Source organism: Pelophylax lessonae (genome assembly GCF_965119305.1).
Source record: "Pelophylax lessonae genome assembly, chromosome: 3".
Lineage (NCBI taxonomy): Eukaryota > Metazoa > Chordata > Amphibia > Anura > Ranidae > Pelophylax > Pelophylax lessonae.
This window is the reverse complement of record NC_138770.1, coordinates 59635771-59651385: the sequence shown is the minus strand read 5'-3', so window position 1 is coordinate 59651385 and position 15615 is coordinate 59635771. Positions and strand designations below refer to the sequence as shown.

Below are 15615 nucleotides of genomic sequence, written 5' to 3'. Positions count from 1 at the left end.
CAGATCAGAGGCTAGCCATTGTGGAATGTACTAGCCCTGAGTGTCCCGGGGGTATGTTTGTTAAAAAATGACTTCTGTGCCCGGAACTCTGCTTTAAGACTCCGTTCACACTATGTCGGATCCGACTTCGGGGCGACCTGTGAAGTCGCGTGCAGTGCGACTTCGGCGCAACTTGCACGGACTTCATAAAATGAATGTCTATACAAGTCACTCCAGGTCGCCCCGAAGTAGTACAGGACCCTTTTTCTAAGTCGGAGCGACTTGTGTCGCTCCTATTAGAACTGTTCCTGTACTACACTATGGGACGCGACTGACCGCGACTTGTCAGGCTGACCAAGTCACGGTCCAAGTCGGATCAGTGTGAATGGGCTGTTAATCCCCAAACCTTAGTCCCTTCCAAGACCTTAACAAAGCCATAAAATAATCCATGCTTCTCTTTCTCCGTGCTGGGAGCCTCTGCAGTGAAAGCACAGATTTGCTGGGATCCTAGGGGCATTAAACAACGAATCAGGTAGAAAATTTGACAATTGGTTTCTTATAATCAATTATCTGAATCTTGCACATCAGTTTGTAGGAATCATCAGCCAACTCAGCTGAAGTTGTTGCTGAACCACAAGTCCCAGCATGCTGTGCTGCAGGGTTGCAGGAAACCCAAAGCCTTCACGAGAGGGGCTGTGGGCGAGATATCTTCATCAACATTCTCTGTAGTCACGTCTCACCCTCTCTCAGATGAATGAGATAAGAGTCTCATTACAGGGAGTGGTTATAAATCGCCTGTGGTTATCACCTCTTCCGAGAGGACTGTTTGGAGCCAGCATAAGCACCATCAGGGTTACTTCTGCAGGAAGAGGCCCTTTTGTAAGTACCTGGATTCAAAAAGGACTTCTAATATCAACTGAGTCCTGGAATAACCTTAAACATGTCCATCCAATCCTCCCTAATGGCTCCAATGGTGCTTTTCCACTGCATGGAACCGAACGGTTCGGCTCGCTTTTGTGGTTTTCCACTGCATGGTACCGCATGGTACAGTGTAGGTACGGTACGGTGGCGCTTTTCCACTACATGGAACCGAACGCTACGGCTCTGTAAACAGTACCATAAACAGTACCACCTCAGTTGTGGTTCCAAGAGGACCGTACCGGTACCATATCCCACAATCCTTTGCATGCAGCCTTGACTGTTTGTCACTACTTGCCACTGATTTGTCAGAGAATCGTTGTTATCCCAACCACCTACTTTAGTACTACTTTATTGGAAAAGCAAAAAGTACCAAACCGTACCGAACTGTTCCAACACCGTACCATGCAGTGGAAAACCAAACCGGGCAAAGCAGGGCCAAGTGGAGCCGAGCCGGTACTTGCAGTGGAAAAGTGCCACAAGTGTCCAGCCTGATAGATCTGAATCTATCACTTGCTGATGGCAGCACAGTACATATGCAAATACTATTTAAAAGGTGTGTTGGCTCTTTACTTTTTTGCCTCATCTGACCGTCACTAGACCCCCCAAAGAAAAGTCCAGCACAGGAGCGATCAAAAGTGTTCACGAATCTCTATAGGTCACGTAACGTGAGGTTGTTTCTTCCCCAAGCTCTTGTCTGTTTGACCATGCGGTTCAATCACAAGAGTATACCACATTTAATCGGCATCGTGTTAACATAGTTGGGCACAAAAGATGCAAAAGCTTCACAAAGTGGAATCAGGAGTCACTTGAGTCATGGCCACCATCAACGCCAAACACAGCCAATCAACAATGACGCCAAAGCCTTATCTCAGAGTATCTCATCAGATAATAATATATAATATTATAACGAAAGAGTTGGTCATGAATTTTTACATAAACCACAAAAACTAAAAAAGAGAATTGGGTTGAGAAGTTTTTTGGACTGGTCTACCTTGGATAGAAGGCCTGGGTGAGGACCACATCACAGTGTGAGGATTACTGGTTTACAGAATGCACATTCTGGAAGGACAATTGTTTGTAAAATGTTATCTCGGAGTTTTAGTTTATATTGCGTATCCATCGTGTGGTTCTACTTTGCATTCTCCTATAAGAAATCTCAGTAATATTCGACACACTTACACTGCAAGCTCCAATCTGCAAACGCCCTGCAGGTAATAATTTCAGCATTAAAGCTTGTAAAGTTCCATTTTTTATTTTCCGAATATACAAAACTTTTTATGTGCTCTGCGCAATGGTATTGTAATGAACAGCCCAGAGCCTCCTCTTTTTTGAGCCGCAAACCAGTGCTCTAGGCTCCTCCTCTCCTGTGTATTCCATCATTGAAAGTGGTTTCCTATTGGCAGCTCCTGAGTAGGGCTGCGTGCATTAAAAGGTAAAAAAAAAAAAACGTTGACAAAAAGTTTTTGCCTGAGTTTTTCGCTGGAGTTATTTTAGGTAGGCTTTTAAAACTTCTGTTAACTTTTTCCTGGTGCCTGTAAGCCTTATAGTGAGATTTTACCTCTATATGTAAAACTGCAGGACTAGAACAAGGGGGGTGTGGGGGGGGGGGGGAGAACTTTGTCATCAGGAAGGGACAACATATGGGGGCTGATTTACTAGAGGCAAATAGGCTGTTCAGTTTGGTAGGGAAGTTGCACTTTCCAAGGGAATTCTCCCCAGAACGTAATCCGGTCATAGATGTTCTGAATCTAGGCAGGTTCAGCAGGGACCAGCCAAGATTCTAACCATTTATGGTGCGATCGATTGTACCCAGGTGGATCTATTGATGGACTTGGGTACAACCAGCATGTTGGATTTAACAATCACTGTGTTCTCCTAAGAAAAGAAACTCACTGCTCAAGGTGGTATGAAAGCCTGATGACACACACCGTTGCACGCCCCGGCTCGCCTCCGTGGATAATCAATAAAGAAAAAGGAACGGCTGCACTCCAGATGAGGTTAAAATCCAGGTTTATTGACTGGACATCCCAATGTGACAAATAGTGGCAGGGTAGACGCGTTTCACACACTACAATGTGTGCTTAATCATTACTGAACGTAAGTCGGTCATAGATGGTCTGAATCTAGGCAGGTTCAACAGGGACCAGCCAAGATTCTAACCATTTATGGTGCGATCGATTGTACCTAGGTGGATCTATTGATGGACTTGGGTACAACCAGCATGTTGGATTTAACAATCACTGTGTTCTCCTAGGAGGGACTTTGCAAGGGAATTTTCCCCAGAACGTAAGCCGGTCATAGATGGTCTGAATCTAGGCAGGTTCAGCAGGGACCAGCCAAGATTCTAACCATTTATGGTGCGATCGATTGTACCCAGGTGGATCTATTGATGGACTTGGGTACAACCAGCATGTTGGATTTAACAATCACTGTGTTCTCCTAGGAGGGACTTTGCAAGGGAATTCTCCCCAGAACGTAAGGCAGTCATAGATGGTCTGAATCTAGGCAGGTTCAGCAGGGACCAGCCAAGATTCTAACCATTTATGGTGCGATCGATTGTACCCAGGTGGATCTATTAATGGACTTGGGTACAACCAGCATGTTGGATTTAGCAATAACCACTGTGTTCTTCTAGGAGGGACCCCCCCCCCCGCCTTGGGGAAAACCACTGCAACATTCCCATAGTAAACAGTCTATTTGCCTTTAATATATCAACACCATAAAGTCTAAATACCTAGAAGGGCTCTAACCCTTCCCAAATGTACAGAAAAGTGCTTTGTTTGTGTCCATGCTTCCACTAGAGAGGGCTCCCAACTTCCTGTCGCAACAGGAAGTGAAGGAAAATCTCCCCAAGAGGAACAAATACTAATCTGACAAAAGGTTCTATCCAATCTCCAAAACACTTCATTCATAATTCTCAAAGTGTTTTTTTTTAATCACAGAAAGGACTGTATATTTCGGAAAACCCCCAGCAGTTATGTGGTTAGTGTAAATGTTCAAAGTGCGTTAGCATAGGTTTACTTTGAGTTTGTGACACACTTGTGAAGGAACTCTTATCGGCCCTGTGGTGAAGGTCATTTCCCCGGAAGCGGTCAAAGCTGAGATTAGCCTTTGTATCTGTAGAAATGTGTTTACGTTGGAGGAACTTGAGTTATGATAACCCGTGATTAGTGTGACACACCACTGGAGAGTATTTATATTAGGAGTGTATACAATTTATAGCGAAGTCTTCACTGCTGTAGGGCAGCCCCTGCTGTGTCGGTGAGGTGTAATAGGGCCTGTGTCAATGGGCTTTGGCCTAGTGTTTTATGAGTTTGACATGCTTCTGAGATCATCCAGGATTCTTTAACAGGCCCATTTGATCTTCTTCTGACCTACAGTTTACCTGTTTTAACCACTTCCCACCCGCCCTATAGGCGATTGATGGCGGGAAAGTGGTTGCATTATCCTGACCGGACGTCATATGAAGGCGGCAGGATAATGCACTCTGCGCACCCCTCCGGGGGCGCGCAGAGCGGCGATCGGTGCTGCGGCGTGTCACTCTGGCACACCGCATCTCCAATCTCGGTAAAGAGCCTACTGACGTAGGCTCTTTACTATGTGACCAGCTGTGTCCAATCACAGCTGGTCACATAGTACACAGGAAGAGCCGTTGATCGGCTTTCCTTAGTTCGTGCCTGACAGGCACGAGTATAGAAGAACCGATCTGCGGCTCTCCTGACAGGGGGGTCTGCACTGGTAATCAGATTATTGATTACCAGTGCAGATCATTAGGGGCGGGTGCCACTAGATCCACCAGGGATTCCCACCCATGACCCCAGGGATGCCCACCATGGCCACCAGGGATGGCAATCAGGACTCTGGGAGCCCGCCAGTGCCCCCCCCATCAGTGCTGCCCACCAGTGCCCTCCCCATCAGTGATGCCCACCAGTGCTATCTATCAGTGCCCCCCACCAGTGCACATTATTGCACACCAGTGCCCGCCAATTAGTGCCCATCAGTGCCCATGAGTGCCGCCTATCAGTGCCCATCAGTGCCACCTATCAATGCCCAACAATGCCGCCTATCAGTGCCCACCAATGCTGCATATCAGTGCCACATATCAGTGCCCATCAGTGCTGGCTATCAGTGCCGCATATTCATGCCATCCCATCAGTGCCACCCCATCAGTGCCTCCTCATCAGTGCTCATCAGTGCAGGAAAAAACGTATCTATTTATAAAATTGTATAACAAACAAAAAACTTTTTTTTTTTTTTTCAAACTTTTTGGTCATTTTTTATTTGTTTAGCAAAAAAAAAAAAAAAAAACCTTGCTCTATTTGTGGGGGAAAATTACATAAATTTGGTTTAGGTACAGTGTTGCATGGCTGCGCAATTGTCATTCAAAATGCTACAGCGCTAAAAGCTGAAAACTGGCCTGGACAGGAAGTGCCCTGTATTGAAGTGGTTAAAGGGGTTTTGCGTTCTTATAGACTCGTGTCTATGCAAAACCCACTTGAAGCAAACAAAAGCCCATCAACACATCAAAATAGTGGTGTAGTATTTTTATCTCATTTGTCCCAGTCAGACTGGCTTATGGATGCTCTTCCATAATATTCAAGATTGTATTAATACCATAAGTATGCAACAATATTTATATTTATAGGATTTGAAGATATTACATTACAATAAAAATCGTTTTTTTTTTAACCATTTTTGTATGCACTTTGCGGCCAAAGGTGGTGGATATCTGACCCTCACACCTATATGAACTTGTTGAAAATCCCATTCCAAAACCTTTGCCATTATTATGGAGTTGCTCCCCTCTTTGTGGATAGAGCAGCTTCTATTCCTCTCGGAAGGCTTCCCTCAATTGCCAAAAGGTGGTGGACACCTGACCATCACACCTAAACCTGTTGAAAATCCCATTCCAAAACCATGGCTAGTAATATGGAGTTACTCCCCTCTTTGTGGATGGAAGAGCTTCTACTGTTCTGGGAAGGCTTCCCTCAATGACCAAAAGGTAGTGGATACCTGACCCTCACATCTATAGAAATTTGTCGAAAATCCCGTTCCAAAACCCTGGCCATTATTATGAAGTTGCTCCCCTCTTTGTGGATACAACAGCTTCTACTCTTCTCGGAAGGCTTCCCTCAATTGCCAAAAGGTGGTGGACACCTGACCCTCACATCTATAGAAATTTGTCGAAAATCCCGTTCCAAAACCATGGCCATTATTATGGAGTTGCTCCCCTCTTTGTGGATAGAGCAGCTTCTATTCTTCTCGGAAGGCTTCCCTCAATTGCCAAAAGGTGGTGGAAATCCCATTCCAAAATCATGGCTAGTAATATGGAGTTACTCCCCTCTTTGTGGACAGAACAGCTTCTACTCTTCTGGGAAGGCTTCCCTCAATGATCAAAAGGTGGTGGACACCTGACCATCACACCTAAACCTGTTGAAAATCCCATTCCAAAACCATGGCTAGTAATATGGAGTTATTCCCCTCTTTGTGGATGAAGAGCTTCTACTCTTCTGGGAAGGCTTCCCTCAAGGACCAAAAGGTAGTGGATACCTGACCCTCACATCTATAGAAATTTGTCGAAAATCCGGTTCCGAAACCCTGGCCATTATTATGAAGTTGCTCCCCTCTTTGTGGATACAACAGCTTCTACTCTTCTTGGAAGGCTTCACTCAAAATTTAGGAGTGTCTGTGAGAGGTTATGACCATTTCACCAAAACACCATTTGTGAGGCCAGGTACTGATGTTGGATGAGATGACCTTGCTCAAAATTGCCATTCCAATTTATCCTGAAGGTGTTTAGTTCAATTGAGGTCAGGGCTCTGTGCATTCCACTTTCTCAACACCAAACTCCTAAACCAGTCATTCTCAACCAGGTTTCCTTGGAACCTTAGGGTTCCTCCCGAGGTGGCTTGGGTTCCTTGGGCTATGGCTTACTGATCTCCCATGTGATGGTGTCTGCATAGTTCTAAGTCCAACACCACTTGGCAAATCCAGTGGCATTACTCTATGGGCTCATTTACACTTGCTTCGACTTCATAACACATTAAAGTGCCTACCGCTTCAACATGCTTTTTTGATGCTTCAGTGATGCTTTTTTGAAGCTTGGCAAATGCCCTGTGTGTGTTGATTTTCTATATGTTTTAAAGGGGCCCAGTACTACTCCCAGCTCTGCTGATGCCCAACTCAATAGTAACCCCTAGCTCTAAATAACTGCTGCTCAGTAATAACTCCTAGCTCTGCTGATCCCCCTCTCAGTAGTATTCCCCAGCTCTGCTAATCCCCCGCTCAGCAGTAACCCCCAGCTCTGCAGAACCTCTGGTTTGATGATCTTCCTTTCTCTCAGGTCCTTGCTCACCTCCTGCTATATTGCTCCCACACTGTGCACCGGGGGGGGGGGGGGGGGGTCCACAACACCCCTGCACATCCACACCATTGGGCATCCATTGGCACAGTGCTGGACATATGTAATAGACATATTTCTGTGTCCACATGTTGTTAAAATATGTAAAAGAAATTTTATGTGATCGCGTTGTTCAAAGAATGAAATAGATTTTAACAGGAATACTTTAATAAATAATATGGAGGCTTTGGAGACGCTTTGAAGCACCAAGAAAGTGATATGGGTATAATGTTTGAAGCAGAGAAAACACAGCAGTGTGAGCAGGACTGTAAGGTAACCATTTTGTTTAGTATGAGGTGCTTTGATTGGCATTCAGAGCTCTTTAAAAAGTGCTCCGATGCCACATTTTGAAGCAAGTGAAGATGAGCCCTAAGGGTGGTATTCTGGCCACCTCTGTAAGGGTGGCGTTCTTCCCACCTACCACCACCAATGTAAGGGACATTTTTCCAAGGACCACCGATGGATTAATCTTGGCAGGGGTTCCTTGAGACCTGAAAACTGTTGCAAGGGTTCCTTTGGGGTAAACAAGGTTGAGAAAGGCTGTCCTAAACCCATGGGGCTGGCTTCGTAAACAGGGGCACAGTCATGCTGGAAGAGAAAAGGGCCTTTCTCAAGGGCTGGAACAGCACAATCATCCAAAATGTTTTTGTATGGTGTAGCATTACCAGTACCCTTCACTATAAACACCTGAACTCAAATCATTTGGCAGGAGGTCCTATACTTTTGGCCAGGGCTTTTTTTCAGCGGGAATGCAGGGGAACGCAGTTCCGGCACCTCCAGCGCTGAATGTATGTAACTGCAAGGAATGCAACATTGTCTATTGATGCTGGCTGCTGAGGGATCTATTGTTGCTGGTGAGGATCTATTCCTGCAGGAGGGTTTAGACCCCGTTCAGACAGGAGCGACGCGACTTACTGGGGCGACCTGTGAAGTTGCGGTGCACAGCGTGCACCGCGACCTCGGCGCGACATGCATGGACTTCATATCATTGAAGTCAATGCAAGTCGCCTCCAGGTCGCCCCAAAGTAGTACAGGACCCTTTTTCTAAGTCGGAGCGACTTGTGTCGCTCCTATTAGAACGGGTCCTGTGCTAATCAATGGCAGGCGACCCACCGCGACTTGTCAGGCGACCAAGTCGCCTGACAAGTCGCGCTAGTGTGAATGGGGTCTTATTGCTGCTGGGGAGGTCTAGTGTGGCTGCTGGGAGAAATATTGTCTCTGGAAGAGATCTCATTTTGCAGGGGGGGGGGGTCTATTGTTAATGAGGTGGTTCTTAGGTTGCTGAGGGGTCAGTTATTGATGGGAGGGATCTACTCTTTATGGAGCAGTCTATTGTAGCTGGCTGCTGGAGGGTCTATTTATGCTGTCTGCTGGGAGATCTGTTGTTGCTGCCGGGGACCCATTGTCGCTGGCTGGATCTATTGCTGCTGGGGGGTCTATTTTACTGCTTTTTTGTTATCAATAAAAAAAATCCATACAAATTGCTTAGTACCAAAAATGTTACTTGGTTCTGTATTTTCTAAAAAAGATGATACTGGGAGGTGGATAGTGGGTGGAACCAAGGAACGGTTCACGGAGGTAGGTAGGGACGGAGACAAGGGGAAAGTCCGAAAAAGGGAGTTCCTGCACCTATTTTCTGAGAAAAAAAGCCTTGCTTTTGGCCATATAGAGTATTTTGGAGAGGCCCACATGAGTATGCTTTTATGTATTGTGTAGGGAAAATAACCTTTGCTCTAGGGCCGGGGTCCTCAATAGGCGGACTCCGGGCCGCCTCCGGACCCACACGGACTTAAATCTGGACCGCCAAAGCGGTCTGCTTCCTTCTGTCATCAGCGGGGGGGCAGAATTGAGAGGATTGGGAGGATCGGAGTGGCTGTGTCTTACACTTGCAGCGCTGCATGATTACAAAAAGCTGAGTACTTCTTACCCAGCGGAGAGGATGTCCTACAAAGTCCCGCCTCCTGGGCCGGCTCTTACCTATGATAGACAGAACACTGGTGACGTCTATCATAGGAGCCGGTGTCCAGGAGGCGGGACTTTGTAGGACATCCTCTCCGCCGGGTAAGAATTCGGTTTATTGTAATCATGCAGCGCTGCAAGTGTAAGACACAGCCACTCCGATCCTCTCAATTCTAACCCCCCCGCTGATGACAGAAGGAAGCAGACCGCTTCGGCGGTCCAGATTTATGGGGGTACGCACACTGGTCAATCTGCATTAATGGGGGCACGCACACTGGTCAATCTGCATTAATGGGGGCACGCACATGGTCGCTCAGCATTAATGGGGGCACGCACGCTGGTCGCTCTGCATTAATAGGGGCACGCACACTGGTCGCTCTGCATTAATGGGGGCACGCACACTGGTCGCTCTGCATTAATGGGGGCACGCACACTGGTCAATCTGCATTAATGGGGGCACGCACCTGGTCGCTCTGCATTAATGGGGGCACGCACGCTGATCGCTCTGCATTGGATGGGGGCAAGTTTTGGGGAATGCCTTTTTTTGTTGTTGGCGTTCTGTATTTGGAATTTGACGGTCACTTTTCCGGACCTCGGACTGAATGGAAAATTTGTAAGTGGACCTTTCAAGTTTACATTTGAGTACCCCTGCTCTAGGGTTTTCAGTCAACTTAAAAACCAAACACAAATCAGGGGCCAGGATGAGAATTATCATCCCCAGAAACAGAACATAGGAGCACCTTGTGTTTATGTGCCCCTATGTGACAGTGTGTTGTGGGCAAGGAACAAAGAAGACAAATGATGTTATGAAGGAAAGTCCCATCAGAGGTTGAATGTCATTATCATCAGACCGCAACAAATAATAATTATTACACTTCTATTCGCTATTCATGACCACATGGTCATACCCCTCATGTTTTGTGGGTTCATGATGTCCAAAACATAATTACATGGGACAGTTTGCACCTGCTCCTCCTCTGGGGACATGAACACACAGAAAAGCTCTTCTTTTAGGAAATATATAAACTTCTCCACATACATATCTATTGTAAGGGAATATAAATATATGGGCCCCTTTAAAAAAAAAAAACCTCTTTTCATTCTATAGTGTATTTTGGAATTGGATTTTTATTATATTTGAATGCAAATCTTCAAAAACAAACTCTCACTAGCAACCCCCCTGGCACTTCAATAGGGCCCGTCTGCCATGGCACATTGGTTTCTTGAGATCCTTGGGCAATTTGAACTCTAAAACAGTTGGCAAGCGAGCAGTCAGAGGTGCCTGCTTTAAGGGCCTGGGGCCACCTCTTGAGCATTCTAGTTTCTTTTAATCTATAAACCGAGACAGAAGTCATTGTGCCACCATTGTTCCTAGACATCAAAGAGCCTCCATTGGCTTCACTTCAGGTGTGTACGAAAGCTAGGAACCATTATGTATCTCCACTGGCCTCTTTTTCAATTAGCTCTATTTATTGTGTGACCCAGAGATGTCTTAGGCAGCTCCAGTTCCCTTAAAGTACACCGGTCATGTTGTAGATGTAGAAGACAATCTACTGCTAAGGCAAAGATAGGCAAAATAGGCGCTCTGGCTTGTGTTTGGTACAAATTACATAGTTACATAGTTAGTGAGGTTGAAAAAAAGACATCAGTCCATCCAGTTCAACCTATGATGTGTGTGTGTGTTAGCTTTTAACCGTACATTGTATACCCCTGTATGTTGTGGTCTCTAAGGTGCCCATCTAATAGTTTTTTGAAACTATCAATGCTCCCTGCTGATACGACTGCTTGTGGAAGAGAATTCCACATCCTTACCGCTCTTACAGTGAAGAACCCCTTACGCATTTTAAGGTTAAACCGCCTTTCCTCTAGTTTTTAGTGAGTGGCCACGTGTCTTATTGTATCTCCTTTCTCTGAATAGTTTGTTCCTTATGCTAGGGTCGCCAGTACAGTATTTGTACATTGATATCATATCCCCTCTCAATCGTCTCTTCTCCAGAGAGAACAAGTTCAGTGCTTGTAGTCTTTCCTCATAGCTGATGTCCTCCATTCCCCTATTTTTGTTGCCCTTCTCTGGACTCTTTCCAATTCCAGCACATCCTTCCTGAGGACCGGTGCCCAGAACTGGACAGCATACTCCAGATGTGGCCGGACCAGAGTCTTGTAGAGTGGGAGAATAATCTCTTTATTTCTGGAGTGAATCCCCTTTTTTATACATCCCAGTATTCTGTTGGCTTTGCTTGCAGCGGCTTGGCATTGCATGCCACTGCCAAGCCTGTTGTCTACCAGTACCCCCAAGTCTTTTTCCATTCTAGACTCACCCAGAGGTTTCCCCCCTAGTGAGTAGCTTGCTTTCTGGTTTCTGGCCCCCAAGTGCCCCCAAATTTTTCAACATTAAACCTATCACATCTAACTAAAAATTGGACAACGGAATGCGGACCGTGTGAAAGGAGCCTAACTGGTGTCCTACTACAGACCGCACCCTTATACTACAAATCAGTCTGACAAAGACCCCGGCCCCTACTCAATCCTCCTTATGTGCCTACTTGACACAGACCTCATTCCCTAGTCTTCCTTTATGAGCCAGCCTAACACAGACCTGGTCTTCCATCCTCCGCTATGAGTCACCTTGACACATAGCTCAGCATCATAGACTCAGCATCTTATTCTCCTCTATAAGCCACCTTGATGCAGACCTGGCCTCCTATATGAACCCTGTAAGCAGGAGTTAGTGCCCCTTATAGTGAGGTCCCTCCCCTGGGTTTCATAAATGAGGTAGAGCCAGAAGAGCTTAGGGCAGAGGGTGATGGAAGAGGCTACCCCTGGTATACTGATATGTAGGCCTGTAGCTTTAGGAAGGGAATCCTTTGGGGTTGGCCCGTAACAAACTTATTTGGAGAACCAACCTATGGGAGACCTGCAGTGAGGACTGTGGAAGTTATCCTATGGTTGTGTTGGACATGCACTGTGCAGCGTTTTATGATGGGTCTGGAAGAGTGGAGATGAAGGTTGTGATGTAAAGAACTATACATCCTGCTCGGTCACAGTAAAATCGTTAAAGAGATAAAAGTGTGGACATTCTTGTTTCTGGAGGAGGGCCTCAGGTCAGGAGAATGCGAGTGAGCTAAGATGGAGGAGTTTTTTCTTGTTACAGGTGTGTGCATGACATGCACTATTTCATTCTTGTTGCAGGAGGATGGTTGCAGGGACCCTTAGCCAGCATGGGCATTGCTGGTGGTAAATCATAGCTGCTTTCAGCCACCTTAACACAGACCTGGTCTCCTGTCCTTCTCTATAAAGTCACCTTGACACCGACCCAGCCTCCTATCCTTCTCTATGAGCCACCTTGACACAGACCTGTCCTCTATGAGCCACCTTAACAGAGACCTAGCCTCTAGTCCTCCTCTATGAGTCACCTTGACAGAGACCTGGCCTCCTGTCTTCCTCTATGAGCCACCTTGACACCTGGCATCCTACCCTGCTCTATTAGTCATCTTGATGCAGACCCAACCTCCTGGCCTCCTCTATGAGCCACACTGGCACAGACCTTGCCTCTCATCTTCCTCTATAAACCACCCTGACACCTGGTATCCTACCCTGCTCTTTAAGTCACCTTGATGCAGAACCAGCCTCCTGTCGTCCTCTATGAGCCATCTTGGCACAGTCTTGGCCTGTTGTCTTCTTCTATAAGCCACCTTGAAATTTGGCATCCTACCCTCCTCTAAAAGTCACCTTGATGCTGACCAAGCCTCCGGTCCTCCTCTATGAGCCACCTTGGCACAGACCTGACCTCCTGTCCTCCTCTATGAGCCACCTTGACACAGGCCTGGCCTCCTGTCCTCCTCTATGAGCCACCTTGACACAGACCTGGCCTCCTGTCCTCTATAAGCCACCTTGACAGTTGGCATCCTACCATCCTGTCCAAGTCACCTTGATGCATACCCAGCCTCCTGTCATCCACTATGGGCCACCTTGATGCAGACCTGGTCTCCTGTTCTCCTCTTTGAGCCACCATAACACAGACCTGGCCTCCCCTATAAAAACAGCCTGATAGGCGCAGGGCAGCCAGGAGTAAAAAGAGTCATTTTTTAGAAATGAAAATGGCAACCACAGGTGTACCTTGGAGCTAGATTAGATGCACAAATTTTTAGTCTTTTGACAGGGGTGAACTTTAAAGGTTCCTGTCATTGTTGGACGAAATACAATATTAGTCCTTTAATGTTCTGCAATGGCCGTACTTCCTTTAAGAGTTATTTACAGAGCCCAGTGCTGAGTGACTTAAAAGCAGAACGAGCAGTTGAGATGGGTCCCGGGAAACAATTCCTCCTTTCTTACTGTGCTCCGTGCGGGGAGCGTGCCAAATCTATTAAAAGGTCATTTACAGTATCGCATGCTGCTGAACCTCATCTACAATACATGCTGCAAACATTACTGGAATGCAAAAGAACACCTTATTGAATATTTAGTCTTAAAAAGCTACGTTAGGGCATAGACATTAATCTAAGGAATCTAAATGCGCACTTTATTATACTGCAAAAGTATCTGTGATGTAATAAAATGACAATAATGTTCAAACATTAAAGGGTACTTTAAGTGTATGCCCTGCCATTTCTAAACAACGCATTAGCGTTGAAACATCAGTATATTAATTTATATTTTTATTTTAATAAAAGAGAACATTAAACAACATTACTACAATTATAATAAACCCAGTGGTGAACAACTTGAAAATTATAAAGGGCTTCAAGTGCTGACCCTGGCACTTCCAGAGGGCTGCATATTAGCAGCTTGTTTTTGTGCATTGAAGTACACTGAATCGAGTTTAGCAGCCTATTTAAAGTTTAGGGTCTGTAACGTACCCCAAAATTGTGGTCCTGCTGCATTTTTTTTTTCACACTCACTGAAGAGAAAAACCCCCAGCATTGGTGCCAGAATTCATGATAATAACCCCAAGCACAATGTCAATGGTCACAATAATAACCCCCAGCATTGATGCCAATTGTCACAATAATAATCCCAGAATTGGTGCCAGTGGCAACGATAATAAACACCAGCATTGGTGCCAGTGGTCACCATAAAAACCCCCAGCATTGGTGCCAATGGTCACCAAATAACCCCAGCATTGGAGTTCAGCTTTAAGCAAAATAAACTTTTCAGATAACTGTGACGTTAATTTAAGTTGAAATATTAATCCATAGTATCTTAACAATGGAAGAAGCCTTACCTGGTAAGGGCATGGGATGTGATATTCTCTGCACCGCTCCTGAATCCACGTGGTCTCCCACACCCCCCGGTAAGCCTGCTCGTAGAAATAGCAGCCAATAACCACCAAGAGGGGCACAAGGTACAGAATGCTAAACACGCCAATGCGGATCATAAATTTCACCAACTTATCTTGGTTTTCTTTCTCCAGAGGGATTTCTATCCGCACTCGGTTCAAAGAAATAATCCCAGCTAAGAGTAGAGTCACACCAACCACAACGTTCAGGCAGAGGGGTGCTAGGACAAAGTATCTCAAGGCATGAACATCATACAGGCCAACAAAACAAACCCCACTGATGTTGTCTCCTTCAATTTTGTTCATGGCAAGAAGGATGATCGTGAGGGTACCTGGGATGCCCCACGCACTGGCGTGAAACAAGAGTGCCTTCTTCTCAATGGCTTCGCTCCCCCATTTTGGAACAGCTGCCAAGAACCAGGTGATGGTGAGGATCACCCACCAAACACTGCCAGCCATGGTGAAGAAGTACAGAACCATGAAGAGCATTGTACAAGCCTTATTGTGAGATCCTTGGGTTACAGTGGAGGCCTTGTACTGGGTGGGGCTGGCAGCATTGCATGCCACTCGGTCTTCCAGTAGAAACCCAATGAAGAAAATCAATGAGACCATCATGTAGCAGACAGCGTAGAATATAATGGGTCTTTCTGGGTACCGGAACCTGGTCACATCAATGAGGAATGTCAAAAAGGTGAACAAGGTAGCTGAAAGGCAGACTATAGAAATAACTCCAATAAAATATCGAGCAAAGGAGAGTTCTTCCCTTCGGAAGTACATGTGTGGACAGGGTGGGGAACAATCACGGACTCTCAAAAAGGAGTAACCCAACTCAGGGTCAATTTTAAGCTCCCTGGGGCACCAGAAGCCGTAGTCTCTTTGCACTGCTAGCGGGGTGTCCTCTGTGGGCTCCCTGGAGAGGCTGAGGTCCACCATTCGAGGGTAGGGTTCATCACAATCGGGAAACCTGAAATACAAGAAAAAAATTAACTCCCAATATGGACATTTTTAAGCACAACTTCACTTTCAACATAAAAAAAGTTATTTTAATTCCTTAACTCCTGGAACTACCTGGGGGAACAAT

The 15615-nt window shown here is 45.9% G+C and overlaps 1 protein-coding gene across 2 annotated transcripts in view; it reads right to left on the bottom strand.

Moving 5' to 3' along the window:
• Nucleotides 1-15615, bottom strand: part of FZD3 (frizzled class receptor 3) — a 160896-nt gene that overhangs the window by 42575 nt on the left and 102706 nt on the right. For both annotated transcript variants that reach the window (XM_082251142.1, XM_082251143.1), the window contains exon 4: nt 14481-15498. In XM_082251142.1, the coding sequence (XP_082107268.1) occupies nt 14481-15498 (1018 nt within the window). The remainder of the gene's footprint in view (nt 1-14480; nt 15499-15615) is intronic.